The sequence below is a fragment of the Acanthochromis polyacanthus genome, chromosome 3 (genome assembly GCF_021347895.1).
Source record: "Acanthochromis polyacanthus isolate Apoly-LR-REF ecotype Palm Island chromosome 3, KAUST_Apoly_ChrSc, whole genome shotgun sequence".
NCBI lineage: Eukaryota > Metazoa > Chordata > Actinopteri > Pomacentridae > Acanthochromis > Acanthochromis polyacanthus.
The window spans coordinates 18,691,019-18,715,125 of record NC_067115.1 but is presented as its reverse complement, the minus strand read 5'-3'; the positions used below and the strand labels follow the sequence as shown (position 1 = coordinate 18,715,125).

Sequence of the window (24,107 nt, the reverse complement as noted above, 5' to 3'; positions counted from 1 at the left end):
TACTTGTACATGGAAAAATTGCTGTAAAATTTTAATTTGTTATAAAGTTAACATGACTATGACATATTCATGATATTGATGTGCTAAAAGTATAATACCCACTAATAGTTTTAAAAAAACAGTGGGCTACAAAAAAATCATATTTGCTGTGTTTTGCTCCAAACAAAACTAGTTACAGTGATTAAAAAAGAGAGAGAAGAAAAAAGAAAAAAGTTGCTTCTCTCAAAGCATTTTTTATTTAAAAAAAATGTAATTATAAATAACTAGCATATCTCAAAATGAGGTAACCAAATAAATATTGTCATTACATCTGCAACTAGACCGCCACCATGACTAATTGAAACGCAGTGCTGCAGTTTCTGCCTTTGACCACCAGGGGGCAGTGAAGACTTGTGTTTCTGAACTCAGTCACCTCATCGTTAAAAATTACTGAGGAACTTATTAAGATGTGTTCATAAGTAGTGCGTACTTTAAATTGCTTTTTTAATTTTTATTTTAACGTATAAAAAGTAAGAAAACCAATAATGGACAACATTGTTTACATTTTTACAGCAGACACCAAAAGCTGGGTTCTGTCTTTTTTTTTTTTTTTTTTTTTAAATCTTACCGTGTGGAACAGCAGATAACGTCCAAACAGAGACACATTTTCCTTCATACACTGCAAACAGCATTGTGGGCTTATTCAGAATCCACTCATGAATGGAAGGAGTGTCACGCCACATGTGTTTATTTCTGTGTTTGGGACGTCCCACCGCCTCCCTCTCCATCCCATCTCCTTCCTGAGCGCTCCTATAAAAATCCCGGGAATCCCAACCGTGCAGCAGACTTTAAAGTGTTTCCACACCGAGCATCCAGGATGACAGGGATTACTCTGATCCTTTTGTTTCTTGCGCTTCCTCTTTACCACACAGAGGAACATGCTGTTAATGGTGAGTGGAAACATTGGCTTTTATTATTTTCTATTTCAGAGCAGTGAGGATTTGTAGCTCCAGTTTTGGTTTAATCACTTGCTGCGTTTTTTTTAAATGATGTGTATTAATGGTGTAACTTTCACTGCAGGATTCCTTAGTGTTGTAGTTTAGTATTTGTCACTGGACACTGCAGGATCTGTAGCTTTAAAAGCAGCCAGTGGTTATTATGTTATTTGTCAAGATTATCTCTGAAAATACTGAAAAAAACAAAACAAAAACAGAAATCTGAAATTATAATCTTTATTTGTATGCACAGGGGAAAATATTGCATGCTGAAAGAGTTATAGAATGTGATTTAGATAAAATGCTAAGTCAGTTACAGTTTGCATCATGTTTAATTTCAGTATATAATATTGTAGGTGTAGTTTTCAAGGTAAAAGTTACTGAAAAAACTCAAATTTCAGCATGACCCTGTGTTAACTTATTGTGGGAACTACTATATTAAATTGTGTGTCTAAATTCCAACTGCGTGTTTCCACTACAGAGCTGTACACCCTGATAGAAAAAGGTCAGAGCAGCTTTGTGGATCCAGTTCTAAGCAACCAGAGCCGGCTGCTGGTTAAAGAACCCTCCCTGCCCATCAACGAGCTCATAGAGAAGAGCAGCAAGACCAGCGAGTCCAAATTCAACCTTCATCCTCTCCCAGCCGCTGTGTGGCCGAAGCACAGCGACCTGGCCCCCATCCCTCGCCATCACAGCCCCCACAACAAGAGCAAAAAGGGCCCCAAGATCGACCGCCTGGTGGAGCACAACAGCGAGAAGAACAGAGGGGAAGTGATCGGTCTGCTTCCCAAAACACCGCTGACAGCAGCTGCAGGCTCTGCTGTAAACCGCACAGTGCAGAAAACCAACCAGGAGGTCCAACCCAATGTCAGTCCACCTCAGCAGACCGAGCCGGAGGGACACCCCAACTCCAGAGCCAGGCCTCCACCTCACACCCAGCCTCCAGCTCAGCCGCCACAAACCGCTGCTTCTCCTCCACGCAGGGATCCCCCCAACCGGAGGATGGACCCGGAGGAGAACCGGCCGGGGAAGTCCAGCCTCTACCAGTCTGGTATCGGTGCTGCGACCAGGAACAACAGCCGCCCACCAGTGATCTTCAACCGGCGCTCCTCCAGCCTGCTGTACCAGTTTGACATCCTGAGGCGAGGTATGGGAGGATCTGCTGTTTCCTGACCTTCACATCTGACCTGTGTATTAATACACAACATGTCTTCTAACAGGATCTTCATGTTACTCCCTTCTAGGAGTATATATTTCAAATGATTAAAGTGACACCACACTTCAGCCTGCTGGGAAAAACTTTTAAGCTTAATATCACAGTATTTATTACTGCTAATAATCTGTGGCTTCTGACCTTTAAAATACTATTTCACATGATCACAGTGACAAACTACCAAACCAAATAGAGCATTTTTTACATTAGTTACATAATAAAAAAAAGAAGAAGAAGAAGCTGCATTTGGGTTTAAGTGTAACTTTGACTAAAAAGGGCCTGGATTTGTAATAATATACCCAAGAAGGCAAATGCTCAAAAGTTAAAATTGCTAATGCTTCGTGGTCACAGAAGAAATGAAGGTGCTCAATGTGTAATTATGATGCTTTGCCCGTCGCTCACAGATGCCTCGTGACTAAAAATGCCACCTAGAACACTTTTGAAAAGTCACGTTTCTTGCAACCTTTGCAGAAATAAAAGTATTATTTTATCCAGTGAGGCACAGAGTTCACCCAGAGAGCCGTAACAACAACGATGAGAGTTTCTGGTAGTTAATTAACGTCCCCCTGCCACTAATTATAACCATGTCCCTCAAATCTGACAGTCAGATTGTCCCTTTGTGTGCACTCTTCTGGGAGGTTAGAATGAAATGAACGCACAGTGAGTGAGAAGGCTCTGATTTTGTAATTAAGATCGAAACTGTGACACCAGTGTGATCCCATGACGCACACCACCTCCGAGGAATGCGACGCCTGGGTTGTGTAATGACAACCTTGTCCTGTCTAATGACGCTGGAATGGGAGTCAGGAATGGCAGACAGTCGCTCTCTCTCTTCTCTCTCATCCCTTCATCCCCATTCTCCTTTTCTCCAGCAGAGTCCGACTTCACACATGACGCCTTCTGCATGAGCGAGTGCAGGAAGGAGAAGGAGGAGAGAGAGTATTACTGCCACAGCGAGTTTGGTATGTACCCGGTGTGAGACAAAGGCAGACTTTGTCAAAGGTGCACAAACAAAGGTGAACTGCAGGAAGAGCTGCAGGAGCCCTGAGTAGTCAGAGTAAATTTCACTATTTAGCTCTATAATAACAATCATATTAATATCCTTCTTTGTAGTACTGATGAGTCTGCTGATCGAATGATTAACGCTCCCGAACATTTTAAACTCACTCTATGTAAGCAACAAACTATTTGAATTTCTGGTGAAATTCAAATAGTCTGCAGCAACTAAACACGTGGTATGAGGCTAATATCAGTAATTTCAAAGTCCCACATTGTGCCCTTTTTCAGGAAACTAATGAAAACCTCAACTGTCCTCACAATATATTTAATTTTTTCAGTTCAAAGCGCTACAAATATGCTTTATTTAACAATGACTGTATAACTCCTGGTTTGAGCTCTGCCTTAAACAGGATGTTTCAGTGTCTGTAGCCGCAAATCAGTTTTTATTGTCCACGCCCCCTTCAGGAAGAAGACTCTCTCTGTATTTGTGATTGTTATATTAGCTGTGTTCCCATATCCATACCATCGTATTATAAAGTACACCAGGAAAAGATCTAGTATGTTGGAATACGCAGAACGTCAGATGCAGTATGCCAAAAATACCCGGACGCCCTACTACATCTGGTCGGATTTTACAATATGCAGGCCAGCGTGATTTTCTGGTGTGGCAAAGTTTGAGGAGTATGGACTTTGTGAGGGTAGCTGTAGAACTATGCAATCTGGAATGTAACCATTATGTTTCTACATGAAAATATCACTGAATTCACAGCACAGCCAAATGGTAGGCAGCTGTTTATTCTGAATGGCTCAGCTTGTAAGCAGGGGGCAATGAAGGGACAGGATTCTACAAAGTTTGAGCTAAACAGCCATTGATTCTATCTTTTGGCAGGTAGCACCTCTAACTGTATACCAACCACCAAACAGTAAAAATGGATAGTCAACACAATCAGCCTTTGAAGCTGGAGCAACAATTATGTGAGTTTCCTTTATGTTGACTTTTGATACCGTTTGTCTGTCCTTCCGACACAGCTGTCAATGGGGTCGTCCATGACATTGATGTGCTGCGGAAAGGAATACGGCTCATCACGCTGATGGTCAGCAGCGACGGCTTCTACAAGATGAGTCGTCTGTATGTGACCCCAGACAGCTTCTTCTTCAAAGTTCGCCTTCTGGTCTTGGATACCTACAAGTGCAGCAAACCTTGTCCCGATATCAAACTTGGTAAGTCTCATGGCATTAGCTCGTAAGCCTCACAAGACTTAAGATCTGCTTTCAAACTGGCTGAGAAGGGCTAAAAGCAGCAGTTGTCTAAATCCAGGACAGAGCTTTGATTTTCAGGTTGTTCTGCTACTTAGTTCTGAGTCAAACTTTGTGGGTAACTTAATAAAAAGCAAATCCCCACCGATATTGGCGTACGTGTCTTCCGATATAAAAATTTTCTTGTACGGCCGTTATGTAGAATGTCCCACACAACAGCTCCAACTCCATTTTTACTTTACTCTCTGCACTGCTGGAAAGTAATGATCCAATAAACAATGACTTCAGCATTTTCTCCCTTTCAATATATCAGAATTATTCCTTCCAACTGACACTGGCCCCAGAAATTCAGAATCAGTCAGTCTCTAATAAAAAGAAATAATATTATTTTGTAAATATTTATAGTGTCTTTTAGTTGTTAATTTCTCTGGTCTTGGTCATGGATAATGAAGAGATCACATTTAAAATTAAAGTAATAAATTCTCGGATGTGCAAAGTTTGATAATTAATATTCTTCGTAAGTGCACTCCTCAAGACCCGTAAATTAAAAAGTGTGTGACAAGTTTACACCAGAGTATTCCTTTGTGGGATGTGGGAATTCCATTTTCCTGAGATCAGCAGAAGCAGTAACAACTACTTGTTTAGTGCAAACATAAAATTTGCTTGACTCTGCACTTCTTTTCCTTGTCACTTCACCGTTCCCTCTGTTTGTTCCCAAGGAACCAGATACATTATAATGGGTCAGATCTACCACCGGAGGCGTCATCTTCCCAGTGACCTCCTGAACCTGCTGGGTGGTAAACTGAAGCCTGGGGACGGCCTGCTGCGAAGCAACAACTATGTCAAGAGGTTCAACAAACGGAGGCACCAGAAAGCTCTGGACGCCACCCGCTCCAGGTGTAGGTGAACCACACACAGGACTAAAGCCCCTCGATGCAGGGGAAGAGACACTGTGGCTGAACTGATCTTAACTAACCTCTCAGTATTGTGCAAGACAGAAGATGTGTTGCAGGAGGAAGGCATGGATTTACTCTCATATGGACTGCTATGACGTATCATAATACTGGCAATTTTTTTTAACTTATCTGTTAAGTTCCCAGAGTGCAGACGTGTGGTTTCTTTGACCGAAAACACAAGCAGCTTTAATTAAAATGATGATTTGTAACATTAGGGGCACCGAACACCTATTAGCCTGCTGTTATCTTCCCAAAATAGCAACTCCATTCAAACTCCTCATTCACTCATGGCTGGTTCATGAAGTCCCTGAATTAATAGGATATCAAACAATGGTTCACTTTTAAAGTTTGATTCAACATTATTATACAGAATGGCAATCTTTCATCTTTTTACTTTTTTAGTTCTCCATTTCAAACAGCAAACCAACTACATAACAAATCTTGTATTTTCTAATTGGTGTCAAAGCACACTCCTATATTTAACATTCAAATCAACACATTGTTGCCCATGTTTTTTAGAAGTGATTGTTTTCTGGAATAATCACAGATTCTATATTAGTTTCATGAAAATTCTCATTACTTTGATTGTAATAACACTTCTCAAATGATATGAATGCAAAATATTGTTTTGCACTGAACAATATTAGTAGACGTGTGCATAATGACATTGTGGGTGATATTCGTGAACAGGAAATGCACTATTAAACGAGGGAATTAAGGGCCTGAAAAAGCAACAACAAACCCCAGTGGAGGAGACAGAGGAGGGAGGAAAAGGAGGAAGAGAAGAAGTTTTCTTGTCATGAGAGCAGCTTATTTTTCTAGCTTCAATTATGTGTCCACGATGAAATGTCTGCCCGGGACATCAAAAGGGGGCCTTGCTGAATGAGGAGGAGGTGTGGTTTTGTTGGGACTAAGCCATAAATCTAATCGCAGGAATCTGATCCTCGGCACACCTGGACACATGACCCGAAAATTGCCTCCTTCACTGCACCTTTTAGGGATGACTCGTGGTTTCACGAACATGCACTCCTTTACGAACGCTCGAAAGGGGGTATTTAAAGTATGTAGGCAGGATCAGAGGAAAAGGGGAGGCAGGGGCAAGGTGGAGGAGGAACTGAAGCAGTAGAGGGTGTGTTGGGTCTGCTTTTCCAAAGGGATAGCTTCTTATTTAATCAAAAATCCCTGGCTTGATTGTAGTACGACCCTGAGCTCATGCTTCTTACGAAAGGGAAAAGATTTGCACTGAATGCTTACACTGCTTTACTAAACATGAACTCAATAAAAATGTGTATTTGTTTTGTACTCAATGGCCAATGTGAGGAATTTATTCATCTTTAAACCATCTCTCCACTCACGCAATCACATACATCCAAACACTCAAGCATTGTTCCTCATTATCAGTCCCAGCGACTGCATGAGAAGGAGTCCCCAAAGTAAGACGCTCTAATTAGAGTTTAACAACCACGGTCTTGGCCTGGCCTCCAGGAACAGAGACTGACTTGGGAAGTTGGATGTCAAGGCAGGCAGGGCTGAGCCTCTTTTCTCCCCCTCTGCATGTCTGTCAGCTCAGGTCAGTTCCCAGGCTCGATGAAGCCTCTATCTGGAATCAGCGCTGGAGGGAACAGATGCATGCGGGCAGGAAACAGGAGCCTGCTCCACATTGCGGCTACTATCGCAGCGGGAGGACATTCCTCATCGCAGAGGATGCAAAGGAGGGAGAAGGAGGGAGAGAAAGAGGGGAGTAGGTGGGAATATCTCTGAGTCGCTTCCTGTGTGATAGCTGCCAAACGGCTTTGGGCTTGTGGTCATCTGCGGCGCGCTCAGCGTCCATGCAAACCTCTGGATCCATTTAGTGGTTTGAGTGGGGAGTCGAAGGAGGGGAGGTGGGGGAGAAGGGTGTGAGAGGAGAATGAAAGATCAAAGTTGGAGGTGCCTGCGTACGTCATCTTGGGAATATGATCACAGGAATGATTGTGTTTGCATAGGGGTCATGACCTTGTCCTTCATCTTTCCTTTAAACTTGCAGATAACAAGTCCGGCAGAAGGTTGAACTTGTTCTGCACGGCCAGATTAACTTACTGAGAGGCCTCGGAAAAACAATTAGCTGTGGCCCCTGTGGACACCCCTATTTCTATCATCCTACTCTGCCCCCAGATTGTCTTACATTCATTTCATTTAAAACGCTGTGACAAAACAAAAATGACGTTTTAGAACTGTTTTTGAAATAATCTCTGAGCCCACTGGGAATGCAGGCACCACTGTAAACGCGGGGGGTTGGTTGCTTCACCGGAATAAATACAATCAAAAAAGAACAGCAAAAGCATAAAGCAAGACTGGAGATTTCTTCAACAGCTGCGAGCATAGACAACAAAGTAGCCAATGCCAGTATTTGGTATTTATGTTGAATTAACTGCTGGCAGGCAAAGTTGATATCTTCATTTTCTTCTGTAAAATGGCTACATGATAGGAGTGCGACAAAAGATAGGGAGACATGGAGATAAGATCAGGAAAACATACGTTGTGAACCTGGAGGTGTACCCCATGTGTGGGGTACTTCGGGGGTATGGGGAAATGGGGCTGTTGTTGAGCCATCTGGTTCTTGGGCAACCAAAGTAAGAGCTGTGTTCTTGTTTTTGACACAAAGTCATATGTGGTTCTGGTGAGTGTTGGCCTCCGCTAAGGTTGCCCCCTCTCCAATCCTCTTTGTGGTGTTCACGAACAGGATGTCAAAGTGAGGAAGGTGTCCAGAAACTCTAGTTGCATCTCGGTTTTTTACACATATGTGGTTTCGCTGATTTCATCAGGTCAAGATCTTCAGCAGATCTTCGGGCAGTTTGTAGCTCAGTCTGAAGCACAAGTATTGATGAGCATCAGCACCTTCAAGTCTGAGGCCATGGTTCTTTACCAGAAACCAGTGGTTTGTCTTCTTTGAGTTGGTGGTCAGTTGCTGCCCTCAGCGAAGGAGTTTCTGTACTTTGGGATTTTGTTCATAAGTGACAGATGATGAAACATGAATGTGAGAAATGGATTAGTGTAGCATCAGCAGTAATGTAGGCATTTTACCAAACTGTTCTTTTGAAGAAAGAGCTGTGCTGGAAGGTGAATTTCTTGATTTACCAGTCAAGTCCAGTACTCACCTGTGGTCATGATTTGTGGATAGTGACCAAAAGAAAAAGATCGATAAGCGTGGACAGTTAAGCTTGTTGCTCATTTGTACTGAAAAAAGTCATCTAAGGTGGTTCAGTTTTCTGATTAGGATGGCTCCAGGGTGCCTTCCTTTGTAGGTTTCCTGGGCATAGGCGAGTGGAAAGATATCCCAGGGTAGACCCAGAACTCGCCGAAGGGATTATCAATCTAATCTGGGCTGGGAAGACCTTAGGACCTTAGAACCCCTGAAGAAGTAAAACATCTGTTTTTCATTACAATCAAGATCGTTAGCTCAGTTCGGGGTTGTCGTCACTACTAAATGACAGAAAAGCTCCATGGGAAATGACCAATCTCTCCCATCACTGCTATGCAGATGATATTCAATCATACATCTCATTCAGGCTTTGAAAAATGCCTGGATTTTCCAGTTTACCCAAACACCCAACTCCAGTTTGTTTCTGCCTCATCCAGATACATCTCAAGGGTGATTGAAGGGTCTTTTCTGTTTGCTCTGCAGGTAAATATTCGCTTTGACATCCAGGTGTCACTATGACTACCACTACTCTGTGCTAAAAAATGGCAAGTTGTAATTTTGAAATAATGCAGCCAGACATGTTTGAACTGGATACAAATTCTGAAAATGAATATTGATACAAGAATTGGTGTCTTTGCTTTGTTATTTCTTCTAAGTTCTTATTTTGATCATGATAGATCATCTAGCATATAAAAACTACCATGATGACATGTTAACAGGATAAAAAAAAAAAAACACACTTGTTTTTTATCAGAGGGTCTTTTAGAGGTCTGCAGGGTCACATAGCTGCCAACATTAAACATCCACTGTTGTCGTACCTTACCAGTGTGTTGCTAAGGCCTGAAGAGAAACGTCTATCTTTGGACTGACGATTTGTGGATGGTGTCACATCTTTAAAAAGCAGCTCAACACCTACATGTTTAGATTTCCCTTTGCATTATCTTTACATATTTCTATTCTTGGTAAGTCTGTATTTAATTTCTGGTGCTTTACATACATAGATTTTTAATTTGTCACCTACTGTATAATGCAAGAACTGTGCAACTGTGATATAATAAAACCGAGCACAGTAACATGTACCTTGGATACCTGAATAAACTGCCATCCAAGGTTAACTTCATGAGATAACGACAGAAAACACGGTTTAAGAACTGGTGTCAAAAACATTACTTTATTATCTAGGATGAAATGTCCTATCAAGTACAAAAGAGAATCTCTTCAGTTGCCACAATCTGTTAAAAACATAGAGTACTTTTTATCTGCAGTTACGTTTCTTCAACATTACTCAAAAAACTGAGAACTTTTCATTGATATGAATAAATAATACAAGAAAATGCAATGTCCATATAGAAGTTATGTTGAACTGGTTGGATTCTTACAAAAAAAGAAAAACTCTGTACAAGAGTTACCGTGTCACTCTGCCCCATTCAAAACCTTTATGCTCACAATATGCAGCACTTTTAATATAAAGGGCAATTTCACCTAAATGTAGAGTTCACTTCAATTAAAGAGAAAAAATACAATTAAAATTTACAGGCGGGCTTAGTTGCTGGTTCAAATAGTGAAAAATAAAAGTTCTACTGCTCTAAAAATTTCTCTACATATTTGGACAGCAATAATATACAATAGAGATTACAAACAGTGGATAAAGCACATCCTCATGAGATTACAAAGCGACGGACACTTTTTGTGAAAGACATACAAACACAGAAAAGAAGACAGAAGCTACATTACCTCTCAACTCTCAGATAAAGACAAAAATGCAAAAACTCTGTGATTAAAAGTGAAATGTTTGCCGGATTCAAAAAACATTTTTTTGCTTTTTAACATTTAACTTAAAGACAGCTGCAACTGTGTCTCAGAGCTGATCCCCTCCTACAAACTGATAATCACAAATTACAAAAATGCTCCCAGTTATGTTAAAAATGCAGCTATAAAATTTTCATACAAACCCCAATGGTACAAAGACTCCCCCAGTCCCCCGCTCAAAGTTTACTCCCAGACATGCTGCCGCAGACCGCAACATAACTGAGTTAATGCTGAGTGGAAAAGTCCATTATCCAATTACTTAACCATGCTTGGAGGGCGAGTTGAGAGACATATGTGAGCCAACCTGTCAACTTCAGTGAAATATGCTGGAAGAAGTGGCTGATAGATAAGAGGGGAGAGACTTAGACACAGACTCAGCCACTGACACAGACAGACACAGAGCTCTGATGAGTATATGGAGGGAGGTACAGTACTGGTAGGTTAGTTGAGCCTTGTACAAGTTTCACTTTCCCTAAAGGCCCAATAGTCTCCAATCCTTCTATTCTGCTCCTTCAAATGTCCCACACTAAGTGGGCGAAGATCTAGTGGACAGTTTTCACTTGGATTTCAGAAGTGGAAAAAGGTCAAAAGAAGGGCAGGATGCAGTGGGTGGGATGGCCTATCCTGGGTGTTTCCCTCTGAAAACTAACATGAGAGTATTGCAGGCCTCAGAACAAAATGAAAACCCCTCGCATTAGTTAAGTGAACGCTGTCCACCGTGAAGCTACTCTCGGACGTTTTCGGAAATGCAGCTCCTGTTACAAATGGATCATCTCGGCGTTACTTTGAAAGGGAATGTGCAGTGAGACTGTGCAGCCCTGATGAGCGTTTTATGAGGCTGATTCATGCTTCATGTAGGGCTACACACCTGAGGGTAGAACTAAAATAATGTGGTCACAATTACTGGGTCCATTGGAGTTGGGTGAGTGTTCATCCAATGCTGACTGCTTTCATGGGGGTAATTTTGTCCTGGTGATGGACTAGTACTGACAAAAATGCTGTTTTCAGGCATGCAGTCATTAAATTTGGACTATAATGAACTGAAGCCTGCACATTCTGCATATTTAGCCTGCGACTGTGCACATTCGACGCCGGAACTAACCTTGAATGGGATGTTGGTGTCATGAATATGCCACAGGATGAAATTAAAGATCCTCTGAGTGGGGAAAAAAACAAGAAGCTGACACTTTGCTATATAGAAAACACAGAAATCAGCTACAGAATGAACTCTAAGGAGTCTTAGACTGCCACCGAGCATCCAACCAGCCAACGTATTACCCGTCTTCTGCCGTCCTTCTTCTCATGGAGGAATTCCCATTCCGGTGGGAATGGCTGGTTGGGACGTGAGAGTTTGCAGCTGCCCTACCCTGGTCTGAAGGTGGGACTTCTCTGTCATGAAGTCCACTGACACTTTGGATGAAAATGGGGCTTTTCAGTTCACTTCTCTCCCCTTAGCACTGCAGTGGAGGTGTTGGAGGTTGGGTGGCAGAGGACCCATTCTGCTCCAGAAGAGGACTCAGGTTCAGACGCAGCCTGACTTGGACCACGAGTCTTTATCATTCAGAGGAACCACAAGGCTTGTCTTTTGACACCTGGATTTTAGGAGAGCTAAGAGGCTGCTGACTGTAGCTTGTTGTTATGTGATCTACAGAGACAGGCAAAGAGAGGAGGAAGAAAACAGTTGGAAAACATTGTGTTGTTTTCTTTTTTTTTGTTTTATTAAAAAGCTTTACAATATGACAAAAATATGACTAGGGGAAAATACAAAAAACAAACAATACAAAAACATGTATTGGATGCCAGTGGGTTCAGACACTTTGACATAGACCAAGCAGCCATGTTGGTGAAATGTTACTGAAATGTGTGTCGTGATATCAACCCAACAATTTATTTACAAGGACTCTTCCATTTTAAACTGGAGCTCACCATATTTAAAATAGGAAAGCTAAACTAGATTTTGTTTTCCAATCTATCTTTACAGTTTCTACCATTATTTCCTTTAGAACATAAAATAGTCCTTCACAAAAAAGATATAGTATGAACATAAAATAACATTATACATGGGTACAGCCAGTAAAAGAACGAATAAATGGTGCATGCTTGTTTGTTTAAGATTCTCGCTAAGAAATGAGGTAAAATGTTCATCTGCAGCTGTAATGACCGTCAACTTAAACCACAGTTCTACCAAACGAAAAGATAACTTATGTGTGTTACTTGAGTCTGATTGTGCAATCAAAATCAATAGCTTCGTTTTGTGTTCCAAAGTTGAATCTCTTGAAAGAGAATGATGAGCTTAGCAAAAATTCAGATTTTGTCTTTATATCCTACTGAAACATAAACAAAATGTCATCTGTTGAGTGTAAGAAAATACATTTTCCTTTGCATGTTTTGTGCTACCAACATGGCTGCCATTATTAGACAGTAGAAACTTTTTTTTTTTTTCCCTTTCTTTTGCTTTTAAAATAAAAAAATTATCACACCTAATGTGTGGCTTATATATGCACTTTTTTTTTTACAAAGTTATTTAACGCTGTTTTAAACAAGTAAAACAGCAACATCCAGGATAGCAAACTATGTTTTGTCTGTTTTAAGAGTGACCCCGGCACCCAGGAGTTTGACATCACAATCTGCAAGAGAGAGAGGGAGAGGAAGGGAGGGAGAGAGGGGAGACGGAGAGGGGGAAATAGAAAAACAGAGACAGACAGAGAGATGAAGAGAGAGAATGGATGGTGTCAATACATGCGGGTGAAGTTCATCCCTGTTACAGGCACACGAAGCTGGATGCAAACCACAAGGCTGACTGAACTAAATAAACATCGACGCTTGTTGGATTTTCACATTTCGAAGAAAGAAGGCGGCTGAGATCAAACTACCTATAGATAAACTCATATTAGGTTCTTCACTGAATAACCAAATTAACCCTCTGGACCCTTTGGGTATGAAAGCATGTCTTGTTTCAAAGAAAAAAAACAACACAAAAAACCCCAAATTGCACCGGCTATCAGACAGAAACTGTAAAATCTGACCAATCTTTCAAGCTTTTACAGTTTCTGTCTCTTATAATTGAGGCAACCTCGGAGTTTTCTATTTTCTTTTGACATGCGGCTCTGTCAGGTAACTTAACTAGTTACTTTATTCTGCATCATTCAATAAAAATTGACCCTTTGCTCCATCCGGATTCTGTGGAAAATAATTTTAAAAAAGTTCCTTGGCACCGACAGGAAATCATTTGTGACTCAGCTGCGACTAACAGTCATTCGACAAAAAATTCAGGGACTTTTCAGCGTAAGTGAAGGCTGAGTACAAAAAAGACAAGTACTGAAACAATTAAAAAAATCTAGTAAATCTCGTAAAATACCTATAGTATGTAGATTTTTTAAAGAATGAGTAATCAAAGAAATGCTTTCCTTTTTTGTAACGTTTCCAAGCATTATATCTAAGTTTTTGCTTCACAAAAGACACATTTAAGTTCTCTGTACTTCTAGTTATATTTGTGCTATTTCCATAGAAGACAAGGCATTCATAATGCAATAAAGAGTGGACCCACAGTGAGGAAATTTTGACAGGAAAAAAAAAATGCTCAGAAATTGCTTGAAGTTCAGAAAGTTAACGCAAAGCAAAGCCATAAAAAACACGATATTAGTCACAGTATTATAAGCAATCACCCTGACATCTTGCGGTGTGCATCCACTCAGAGCAAACACATGGCATAGTGAAGGCAGTGCAGCGAGGTGAGTTCAGAGGCACAACGAAGCACAAGCGGACCGCGGAGCAAGTCTCTAACTCTAAGCTTCAAGCTATACTGCAAAAACTCAAAATCTTACCAAGTCTATTTGTCTTGTTTTCAGTCAAAATGTCTCATCCCGCTTGATTTAAGATAAATTCACTTAACAAGTGACATTTCAGCAAGATGAAAGGACTTGTTTTAAAGACAATGCATCTTAAATATCTTGTTAAGTCAAACAATCTTGAAATTATCTTGTTTTGAGTTGAATTTTACAAGAAAACTCAAAACAAGTTTAACCGTCGTGTCATCCTGCGGGTCAAAATTTAAAGTTTTGAAAATGTGTAAAAAAAAAATATTTACACATTGAAACTTCTGATGTACACATTTTCAACATTTTTGGGAAATCTTTGAGCACTTTTTGGTGGAAAAAAGGAATGTAAAAATTTTTCTTATGAACATTCACATAAAATCAACCAAAATCCAGCGAAATTCGCTGGATTTTGGTTGATTTTTATGTGAATGTTCTTAAGAGAATATTAGAATTTTTACTGATATATATGTAATCACTTTAGATATTTTTAGGATTTTTTGGAAGATTTAAAAAAAAAATTAAAAAATATTTACAAGAATTTTCTTGCCAAATTTGGGGATTTTTTTTAAAAATAAAACTTTTATGGGAAACTTTTAAGGAATTCTGGGAATTTTCTTCCTGAAGGTTTTGAAAATTTTCAGAAATTTGGGAAATTTTTTTGCTGTTTTTTTTCAGACAAGGAAACAATATTTTTTTGGTGCCTGTAACCTATTTTTGATTGAAAAACTGCTATTTTATTTTTACCATGTCTGGATTATTTTAAGACATCTAAGCTTGACAGTATTGGTAAAATCTAGCTTAAAATAAGTTTTCCTAGCTAATTTTAAGATCTCAATATTATAAATAATATATCTTATTCAAGAAATCTTACCAAGCTGTTTTTCATTTGTTCTATTGGCAGTTTTTTTTTCACTTATTTCAAAGTAAAAAGTTCCTTGGAATAAGTTTTTTTTCTTGTTTTGAGAGGGACATTTTTTCCAGTGTAATCAGGCCCGACTCTTCAGGTTTCAGTCAAGTTCCAATGTCTGTTATTTCCCAAACTATGTGGTAAAACATGTAGAGTCAAATGGAAGAATTGTGGCTTTTTATTTGGCTTGCAATTCTAAATAATCGCAGGAAATGCACCATCATTACATGGTAAAAGCTGAAGGAGCTTCCTTGTTAATGGTAGAAAATCATAAACAAGCTGACCGAAGCCTGAATGCGTGAAAAATGAAAGTCTTACTAAGATGGAACAAAGATAAATGTCAGCAAACCCACAGAGCACTTTAATAACCCCAAACAAATCAAGCTTTTAAATATGACACAAAGCATGATGCGGTAATCTGCAAGGTTGCTACAGACTTGTTCTAGAAACAGAGCAGGCTTGTATGAGCATTCAGACATGAGCCAAAAAAGCAGATGATTGAAAATTTAAAAAGGAGCAAGATGGTGACCAATGAAATCAAAGACAAGAAGGAGTCAGTAAAGTTGTGCTTTTAGTGAAAAAATACATTTTATTTCCCGTCTGTCTACCTCAGGAGCTGCTTGTGACTCTGAGGATGAAAGCGTTTCCTTATTCTCAAAGCAACCTGCTGCCATTTTGTTTGTCTCATCCTCGTCAGCTGCTGAACATCTTCATCACTAGTGTCTTACCTGCTGGCTTTGAAGCCTTTGAGCTTCTGGACAAAGAAGTTCTCCAGAACCTCGGCACACTGGTAGAAGGGCGAGTCGCTGGGGTTGTAGTAGCGGCAGTTGTCGAAGATTTTGGTCATGTCTGCTACAAACTCCGTCAGTTTGACGTACTCGCGTTTCTGTAACCTCTCCTCCATGGTGGAAAGGTCTTAGAAGAGGGGATTTAAAAATATATTTGGTTAAAGATTGTATGTACTGTGTGTCATCTGAAAGTATCAAAAGCTCGAGTTGCTGCCAGAGAAAGACATCATGCGGAAGCAACAGATAAATATCTGGGTTTTCTAATTGACTTTGTTCCACAAATCAGCATGCCTGCTTCAAAGTAATTGCAGCTCATGTGGTGTGTGCTTGACAGACATTAAAATATGTTTCCTGGGAGCACAGTGCATCACTTTATATGTGACAGCAAAAATCCAAAACTTCTGCCAGCGTTAACCTCGATCTATTCAGCCTTCCAGATCAGTTACTGAGATGTGACCGATTTATCATTCCTGAGGAGAGCGTCATTATCCAAGTGTCATTTCTGTGAAAAAAAAAAATCCACTCAAAATTAATGGAGCCTCTGAAAACCAAAACGTATCAGTGCTTCCATTTCTAGGCCACCAGTGAAAAGGAGCATTCAGTGTTGCTAACCTAGTTAAATCAAGCTGAAAACTGAAAGAAAAATAAGATTGAGTTAGCAAAGCAGCTCACTGGCAGCAGCTGAGGCTTCATATCATCTGCTGCTGCCAGTGGTTTGCTCTGCACGGCATCCCCAAGGCTGCGTTTTAAACAAACATATCCGACTCTTAACCTCTTTAACCCCCACCCAGCTGGCCAGAGGCTAACAGAACTCATGGTCAATATCAAAGACCTCCTTCTTCTCCGTCATCAGATTTCATCTCAAAACCCTCCAAAAACTACCAACGGCTGCAGCTCCGCCAGCCAAAACGCTCGTTTCATTTTTTTTTAAACCAACAAGGTCTTTTTCTTGTGGTGGAAGGGGAGTGGGGAGGGCCTGAGTTTCCAGGAGCAGGCCAACAGGAGCTAAGTGTGGGGCTGGTCCCTTTCCACAGGGAGCCCGGCAGACCCGGACCAGCTCATTAACGGTTTGTTTGTATGGAAGTTCAAAAAGGCCCTGTTGACGCAAGTCCCCATTTACATGGCCGGTTTGATCTGAGTTGGAGGGCTTCCTCCCTGTTGGCCTCCTGGCGGCTGTATTTTAATGTTTAAGATATAGAGTCTGGGTGTTACTTCCAAAGCCTAAAGCAATTATGAAATAAAAACAGCACCTCTGAGGCAATTTGATCTTGGAGCAGGGATTGCTCCTGATCCCAGTCTAAGTAATTCACTGTAAGTTACCTCAAAAGATGCAATTGTGTATTTTTTATTTTATACATTTTTCTCCATAACGAGGCTGCACAGTAACACTAAAAGCAGGTCATCACTAAAATGATTAAAACCAAGTCATGAAATGATGATGTACAGTTCAAACAGTTCTGCATGATAGCGTTTAAAAGTAGTGGCTTCTATTTACCAGGTATGAAACAAACTTCATGTGACATAAAAATAACCTAATATAATATTTTTATCTGTAAATCCAAATGTCCAAAAGCTTCAGAAAGAGAAGAATTGTAAAGAACTGATACTGATTTCAGGATTTTCCTTGAGACTATGAGCAGAAAAAAAGGACTTACAAAGCAGGTGAAAGATAATAAACAGAAAAAGGAAGGAGCAACTAAATGCAGAAAAGGTGAGGAAAAATTATGCTCTATAAAAATGGGCCAAGAAAAAAGGCTTGTTTCAGTAGATCCTGTTGAACTAAATGGGATTTGAAGGCTAATTCATACGTAACACAGGAGATGCAGCGGCCAGGAATCATTCAGCTACAAACCTTGCTGTAATATTTCCTACAACTCACCCATTGGTTCCTTGATAACCCTGTAGTAATCCGGGGCGTCATTCGTGTCCACCGGCTCCAGGAACGGCCACGCCATTTTATGTGCCTGCAGAGGAGGGGAAAAAAACCCCGAAGATAAAGACAAAACACTTGAGAAAGCTGATATCAGTGAAGAAAAACAAACAGCACCATGAAAATTACACTGAAAGCAGGTGGGTCAACACAGATGTTCTCTCTCACTTTCTTCCCAATTTCTCCCTCATACATAAAGCACTGGATAGAGGAGAAGAAAGAGAAAAGAAAAGGAAGCTAGGAATCAAAAAAAAAAAAAGAAGCTGAGGCCAGGCAGCTGTCCAAGTAGAGGGAGCCCAACCCATCAGATAAGATGGACACAGAGGACTTTTGTTTGCTGCTCTTAGGCTGTAGTGGAGCTACATGAGGCTATGTTAGCGTTCTGCCTATCGCTAATGATAAGCTACTGCTATTACAGTGCTTGCTGCTGCATGTGTTTGTGTACTTCTTCAGGGTATGTGAAATGAATAGAGCATAAACCTTGCAGAGCTAATTTTCACCTTTCATGACCAATCTACATAAGAGGCAGTGTGAGCAGGTCAGAGAATGAATCTAACTGGTCGTAGTGTTCATGGACCAAGACTGAGATGACCAACTTCCTACACTGTGAGCGTGTGTTTGAGCAGTGACTGTGAATCGCCTGCTCACCTGTAATGAGCGCAGCGTTCTTCGCAGGCCTTCGTAGTCCTTGTCGGTGAGCGGCGTGAAGACCGTCATGGCGTCCTCCGTCGACTGACACTGCGGACAAACGTATTCGTCGATGTGGTTGGCCTCGCTCTGCAGGATTCCCACACAGCGACCGTGGTACCAGTTCTGACATCGATCGCAGCCGATGTAAAACCTGAGAAGATTGTAAAGTAATCGCTTTTGCTTGTGATCTAGGGGTCTTTACATTGTAATCCAATGCACAAAATTTATTGTAATTGTGAATCAATAGAGCAGAGGTCTGGTTGGTGATGTGCAAGTTACAGAGAGGACACATACTGAAGGAACAGTCATCGTAAAGTGTCTTAGGAAGGTCAGAGTTAGTAGACCTTGGCATGGACTTTACAACTTTAAGAGCTCTACTAGAGGGGTGACTACGAAGGCCCTAGCATGTGATTCACATCGTTTTCTTATTCATTAAAACATTCAGTGATCCTTTGTGTTCTATGGGTGTCGGTATTGCCATCAGGATGAAGGTGACCCACTCATAAAAACTTGTATTGATTTGCAATTGGACCCAAACCATGCCAGCAAAACTCCCTTCACAATACAACACTGGATCCCCTCATTGTAGGGCTCCGAGGTTCAGGGTCTCGCTGCTGGTAGAGCACCTCAGGTACTAATGTAGAAATAAAAAAATAACGGATCGGTATACGTGAGCAACAGCCTTCTATTGATGAATAATAAGATTACCTGATGGCATCTTGCATCTACATCATGTTTAGGCATTTGGGCACTTCTAGCAAAGTCTTGAATAACTGATATACATTTTATTTCTAGACATTTACTTGCTGCAATGCTAAAGATGCCACCATTGTTCATTTCAATATTGTTTATTTCATGCAAATATGTCAATATTTTGGATGAGCAACAATGTGACATGTGCACTTTCAGTGATATGTTAGCATTGTGCACGCATTTGTTTACATCTCAGAAATGAATGCACAACACATAGTGTATAGCTGGCCAGATATTGCTTGTCTCTGCAAACTGTAAAATGTCAAAACCAGACACGCAAACACAAGCTCCTGCAGCTCCTTACTGGGACTCGTCGTACGGCGTTTGACAGATGCAGTACAGCTCCTCTGTGCTGCCCTCTTGGCCCCGTTTACACTCCACACAAATGTAGTCGTCCATTTTCTTGGCCTCTTTCTCTGTGATGCCCACACAGTCTCCATGATACCAGTTGGTACACAGGTCGCAGCCGATATAGAACCTTCAGAAAAACAAAGGAAACAGGAGTGTCACAGTGAAAACTAACTGGTATATACCAAACTTTTTAATGATTTTCAAAATGCATAAATGATTAACTTGGAATGATTTGTTCTGCATTGGAGGATAGGTCTCGTTACTCCACCAAGGAACGGTGGAGTTATGTGACGATTGGTGTACGTTCGTCTGTCTGTCTGTCTGTTTGCAACATTACTCAAAAACAGACAAATGGATTGGGATGATATTTTCAGGGAAGTCCAGAAATGACACATGGACCAAGTGATTAGATTTTGGCAGTGAAGCGGCTTATAGTCTGGATCCGCGGATTTGTTAAAGATTTCTGTATCATTGCAAGAGAGTAGCACGGCCTCACTGTAACTATGACAACAAGTGATCACTACCACAAATCGACCACTGCGGACTTATCCAGACTTATCCGTCGTAAATGACACAAGGAACAACTGATTAAACTGTGGGGGGATTTTCGAGTCCCATCAATTCCTGCTACATATTTAGGTCACGCGATTTGGTATCCAAACATAACACATATTTGAATAACACATGCACAAGGTCATTTTGTTTGTATTTCCATATTAAATGGTCACACTCTATGGTGCCGTGATTTCTCCCACAAATTTTTTCAACACTTCAGCTGTCGGAAATGCTACGACGACTGAGCAGCCTTGGTGGAGTGCTGCGCTCTCTGAGTGCTTTTCTTGTTCCATTGTTTTTATGCTGAATAGGGTTGATGCTGCTGAAATCCCTGCAAACGGTCACAGTTTAAAAAAAAAAAAAGCAACTGTAATTGCCTTTGAGAAGGATATCAATCATGTTAGATGATGCTTTTGGACTGCGATTACAAGCAACTGCATGTTTTCATGTGGATTAAGTCGTAGTCCCTTTAGAGAATTTTATAGTCAATTTAAAGAACTACATTAGCTAACTTAGATAAGAGATTGAAAAGCCCACAAAAAGGCTTCCAGAAAAGTTTCTGCATTGAGTTAGGGCCATTAAATAAATTAAAATTTGGAATTCCCTAATTACATCAGTGCTAAACTGTCACCAATGCTTCTGTGCTCGCATTCAGCAGAACATCATCATACTTGGTCTCATCGTAGGGCGTCTTGCAAATGCAGTAGAGCTTGGTGTCCTTCTTGCTCTCCTTCGTGCTCGTTGTGGAGATCATTTTCTTCTTCTTGGACTTGGCCGATATTGGCAGCTCCCTCTCCTCCTCCCGTTTCCTCTTGTGCGAGGAGGTGACAGCCGTGGTGAGGTGGTGCTGAGAGGTGATGTGTGCCAGATTCTGCTTCTGCTGGTTGTGGGCAGCAGCGGCAGCAGCGGCGGCCTGAGCTGCCTGCTGGGCGGCAGCCTGAGCCCTCTCCTTCTCCCTCCGCATCCGCAACAGGTCCCTCTTAAGCTCCTCCTGAGGAATGTCAAGCCAAAGTAATGTTTAATGGGATAAAGAGGTTTCCAGCAGCATTTGTTACCCAATTTTTTCATAGTTATCTTTGAAATTTATTTCATACCTGGGCTTCTAGCTGCAGCTCCTTGTCCAGAAGCGCTCTCTTCTTAAGAATCTCCATCTTGAGGCTTTCTTTGTGTCGGTAAAGGAGTGAGGAAAGCTTACTGGCATTGGCCAACCTCCTCTTTGCTTCCACCGACTCTTCCTTCTTCTTTCTCTTTGCAGCCTGCCTCTCATCTTTGTCTATCCGGTCAAGGATGAATTTCATCACCTGATTGCACACAATCATCCTGAACAGACCCACACAGAAGAGGGCAGAAGGAGAAAGAATTAATCATATATTCTTAACCTCTTAAAATACACAGTAGACCGTAAATGTATATAGCAGAAGAAAGCTGTATATTGAGAATGGACAGCTTTGTAAGTGTAGCAGGAAAACGTACAGCCATCAGCGGCTCAGAAAAACAGTCCTGCTGAATTTAATGAAGGCCCATGTGAAAAGTGCTGTGGCTCATTTCAGGATATTTTAAAGACATTAAATACACATTATACTCGTGTTGAGAGAGAAGAGAAGGATAAAAGGGCTGGGAGGGGAAGGATTATCACATATCTGAAGCTTGAATTCAGAAAGTCAGTACAGTCAAAGTCACAGAGGAAGAAATGCATCCCTCTGACACACCAGTGGGCTGGAGTGGACTATTAATCGAAACAATGCTTCAATGTTTCATAAAGTGAAACCTGCATGGTTATTGGCTGCTTCAAAACATTAAAATCTAGCTTTCCGCATGCAAGAAATGTCAGTCCGTGTCAATGAACAATGAGAGCATTTCTCTCAACACGAGTCCTGGAGGATTGTGGAACTCTACAGTCCTGGACTTGACTCTGCTTCTGAACTTGTATTCCATCAACATCTGGTTCTAAGTGTTTCCTTCCTCAACTGTGAACTATAACTCTAAAAATAAAAAGCAAAAAATAAACTAAAATATTAGAAAACCACAATATTTGCTCTCCCCAACAACTTCCTTAAGTTTTGCTTATAAATGGTCAATTTCAATCTCCAAAAAATAAATGAGTGTGAATGCTTTCTCCTTGACTAAAAAGACAAAAAACACAATTGTTATTTGCCTGTGTTCAACATTCAGATCCACTGGACTTCTGCAAGAACACCAGCATCTCAGACCAAAGCCAATAGCAGACACATCTTCCGCCTCCTTTCACATGCATTTACATTCAGAGAGAGCCACAAAAAAGGATCCAGTCATAATCAATAGCACACAGCGGCACTGTAAAATACACTATATGTTCAACTTGAGTAAAGCTATCTTCACTTCACCTGCTTCTCCTTCTCTTATGTCCACTAATGCCTGTTTTGCTCAGTTTGTGTCTGTTTACAAAATCCGCTGGACGAGAGTGGACCGGTTTGTGGAAACAGATATACAAAGACTGGATTGGAACAGTCACAATGAGGGAAGGAATCTTAAACTGAGTTGTAAATAATCTAATGTGTTTATAAATGTGGGGAAAGGCTTCAAAGGGAGGGACTCACATGCACTCATCTGCACTAGCATCTTCGCACAGCCAGATTGATGGACAGCAGATTAGGTGACTTTATCCTTTGCAAGGACAACTTTGATTCATTATATCTTTAAGCAGTGAACAGGTGTTTGCTGTTTCATTATTATGCATCTGTTCAAAATCTATCCTATTGCACACACCAAACCTAACATAGCTACTTCCTAAAAGTGGCTGCAACTGTGACATAATCCCTACCTGGACACATGTGCTACAGATGTTACAGGAGTAGTGTTTATTTTTAAAGAACTCTGCTTCAGTGACCAGAGAGTGCAGCTGAGAGTTGGAAAGTTGGGAGAGAGGTAGATTGAGAGATGAGGCGATACAGAGTGACTGGGAAACTATAAACAACTGATGAGGAATAAATAAAGGTCATATATGCATTTTCAAGCAAATGAAATGCCTGTGTGGAGATTTTATGAGCTACTCAGACAGAATCTCCACTCACCACCATTCCTCAAAATCAAATGCCAGTCTTTGGCAATAAATCAAGATAATTTATGGCTCTACATCTCCAGTATGTTCACTTGTGTTCGCGAACATTCGCAACTAAGATCGAAAGTTGTTCAGTGTGCGTTTGTATGAACAACACAAACACATCCATGGCTGCTGAGGTCAAAGATGGGCCAGAGTTCCAGCATGCACACTAAAGAACCGGCTGCAAATGCACCACTAAAAGCGGAGGAAACAAATAAAACACAATACACAAAACACGCTGATGTCAAGGTTCCGCATTATTACTAACAGCGTCGTGTTTTGAAGGAAATGAGACAGGAAAAGGTGACTTAAGGAAATGGAAAAAGGATGAAAAATAAGCAAAGACAGACAACACGCAGAGCTGCTGTAGTGATGTCACGGTAGTCTGGGTTTGGTATTTCAGGTCTGTGTGAATGGGTACAGTGTTGACACACCGTCTGTGGACATAAACACACGGTTGTCAGGGTCAGCTATAGGTCAGAGTGTAATCTCTTTGCAGCATGTAACACAGGAAGGATACTACAATATCCGACAAGTTCTATTTCATAAGTTTTATTTTGGTTTTTAGAATAGTAGCAGTCCTAAATTAGCTTACACGGTAACATAGTGACTTTTTTTAGGTGAAAAAGTCACGGTGTTACTATGTTATGTAGTTTGTGAAAAGGACACGCATCAGAAAGTTGGCAAGTCTTTTCAAACTATAGGAAAAAAACAGATAGGAAAAAAAATTAACTGATGACTTTTAAGAAAAGGATGCTGCTATATTAACAGCAGTACTGGACACTTAATGATACCTAGAGCTGCTTAAGATTCTGCTAATCTTTTCAGGAGATATTCTGTCATTTAA

At 40.7% G+C, this 24,107-nt stretch overlaps 2 protein-coding genes across 11 annotated transcripts in view; one reads left to right on the top strand and one right to left on the bottom strand.

The window, feature by feature from the left end:
* Positions 1-646: 646 nt before the first annotated feature.
* On the top strand, positions 647-6,701 carry LOC110958764 (UPF0450 protein C17orf58 homolog). Of its 2 annotated transcripts, none has more exons than XM_022205449.2 (5): positions 647-929; positions 1,456-2,121; positions 3,063-3,149; positions 4,216-4,407; positions 5,163-6,701. In XM_022205449.2, the coding sequence occupies exons 1-5, from the start codon at positions 857-859 to the stop codon at positions 5,348-5,350; spliced, it is 1,206 nt and encodes a 401-aa protein (XP_022061141.1). In that variant the 5' UTR covers positions 647-856; the 3' UTR covers positions 5,351-6,701. The 2 variants fall into 2 exon arrangements, with proteins under 2 accessions (XP_022061141.1, XP_022061140.1); XM_022205448.2 differs by having other exon boundaries at positions 3,060-3,149.
* Positions 6,702-9,732: 3,031 nt separating this feature from the next.
* The window catches only part of LOC110958760 (nucleosome-remodeling factor subunit BPTF), a 52,545-nt gene continuing 38,170 nt past the window's right edge, over positions 9,733-24,107 (bottom strand). For 8 of the 9 annotated variants that reach the window (XM_022205437.2, XM_022205439.2, XM_022205438.2 and 5 more), the window contains 7 exons: positions 21,276-21,501; positions 20,853-21,172; positions 19,580-19,753; positions 18,481-18,673; positions 17,782-17,866; positions 15,843-16,029; positions 9,733-12,034 (listed from right to left, as the gene is read on the bottom strand). In XM_022205437.2, coding sequence (XP_022061129.2) covers positions 11,998-12,034; positions 15,843-16,029; positions 17,782-17,866; positions 18,481-18,673; positions 19,580-19,753; positions 20,853-21,172; positions 21,276-21,501 — 1,222 coding nt within the window. In that variant the 3' untranslated portion in view covers positions 9,733-11,997. Of the gene's footprint in view, positions 12,035-12,088; positions 13,017-15,842; positions 16,030-17,781; positions 17,867-18,480; positions 18,674-19,579; positions 19,754-20,852; positions 21,173-21,275; positions 21,502-24,107 lie in introns of those variants that run through there. The other variant, XM_022205442.2, reaches the window with a different exon arrangement.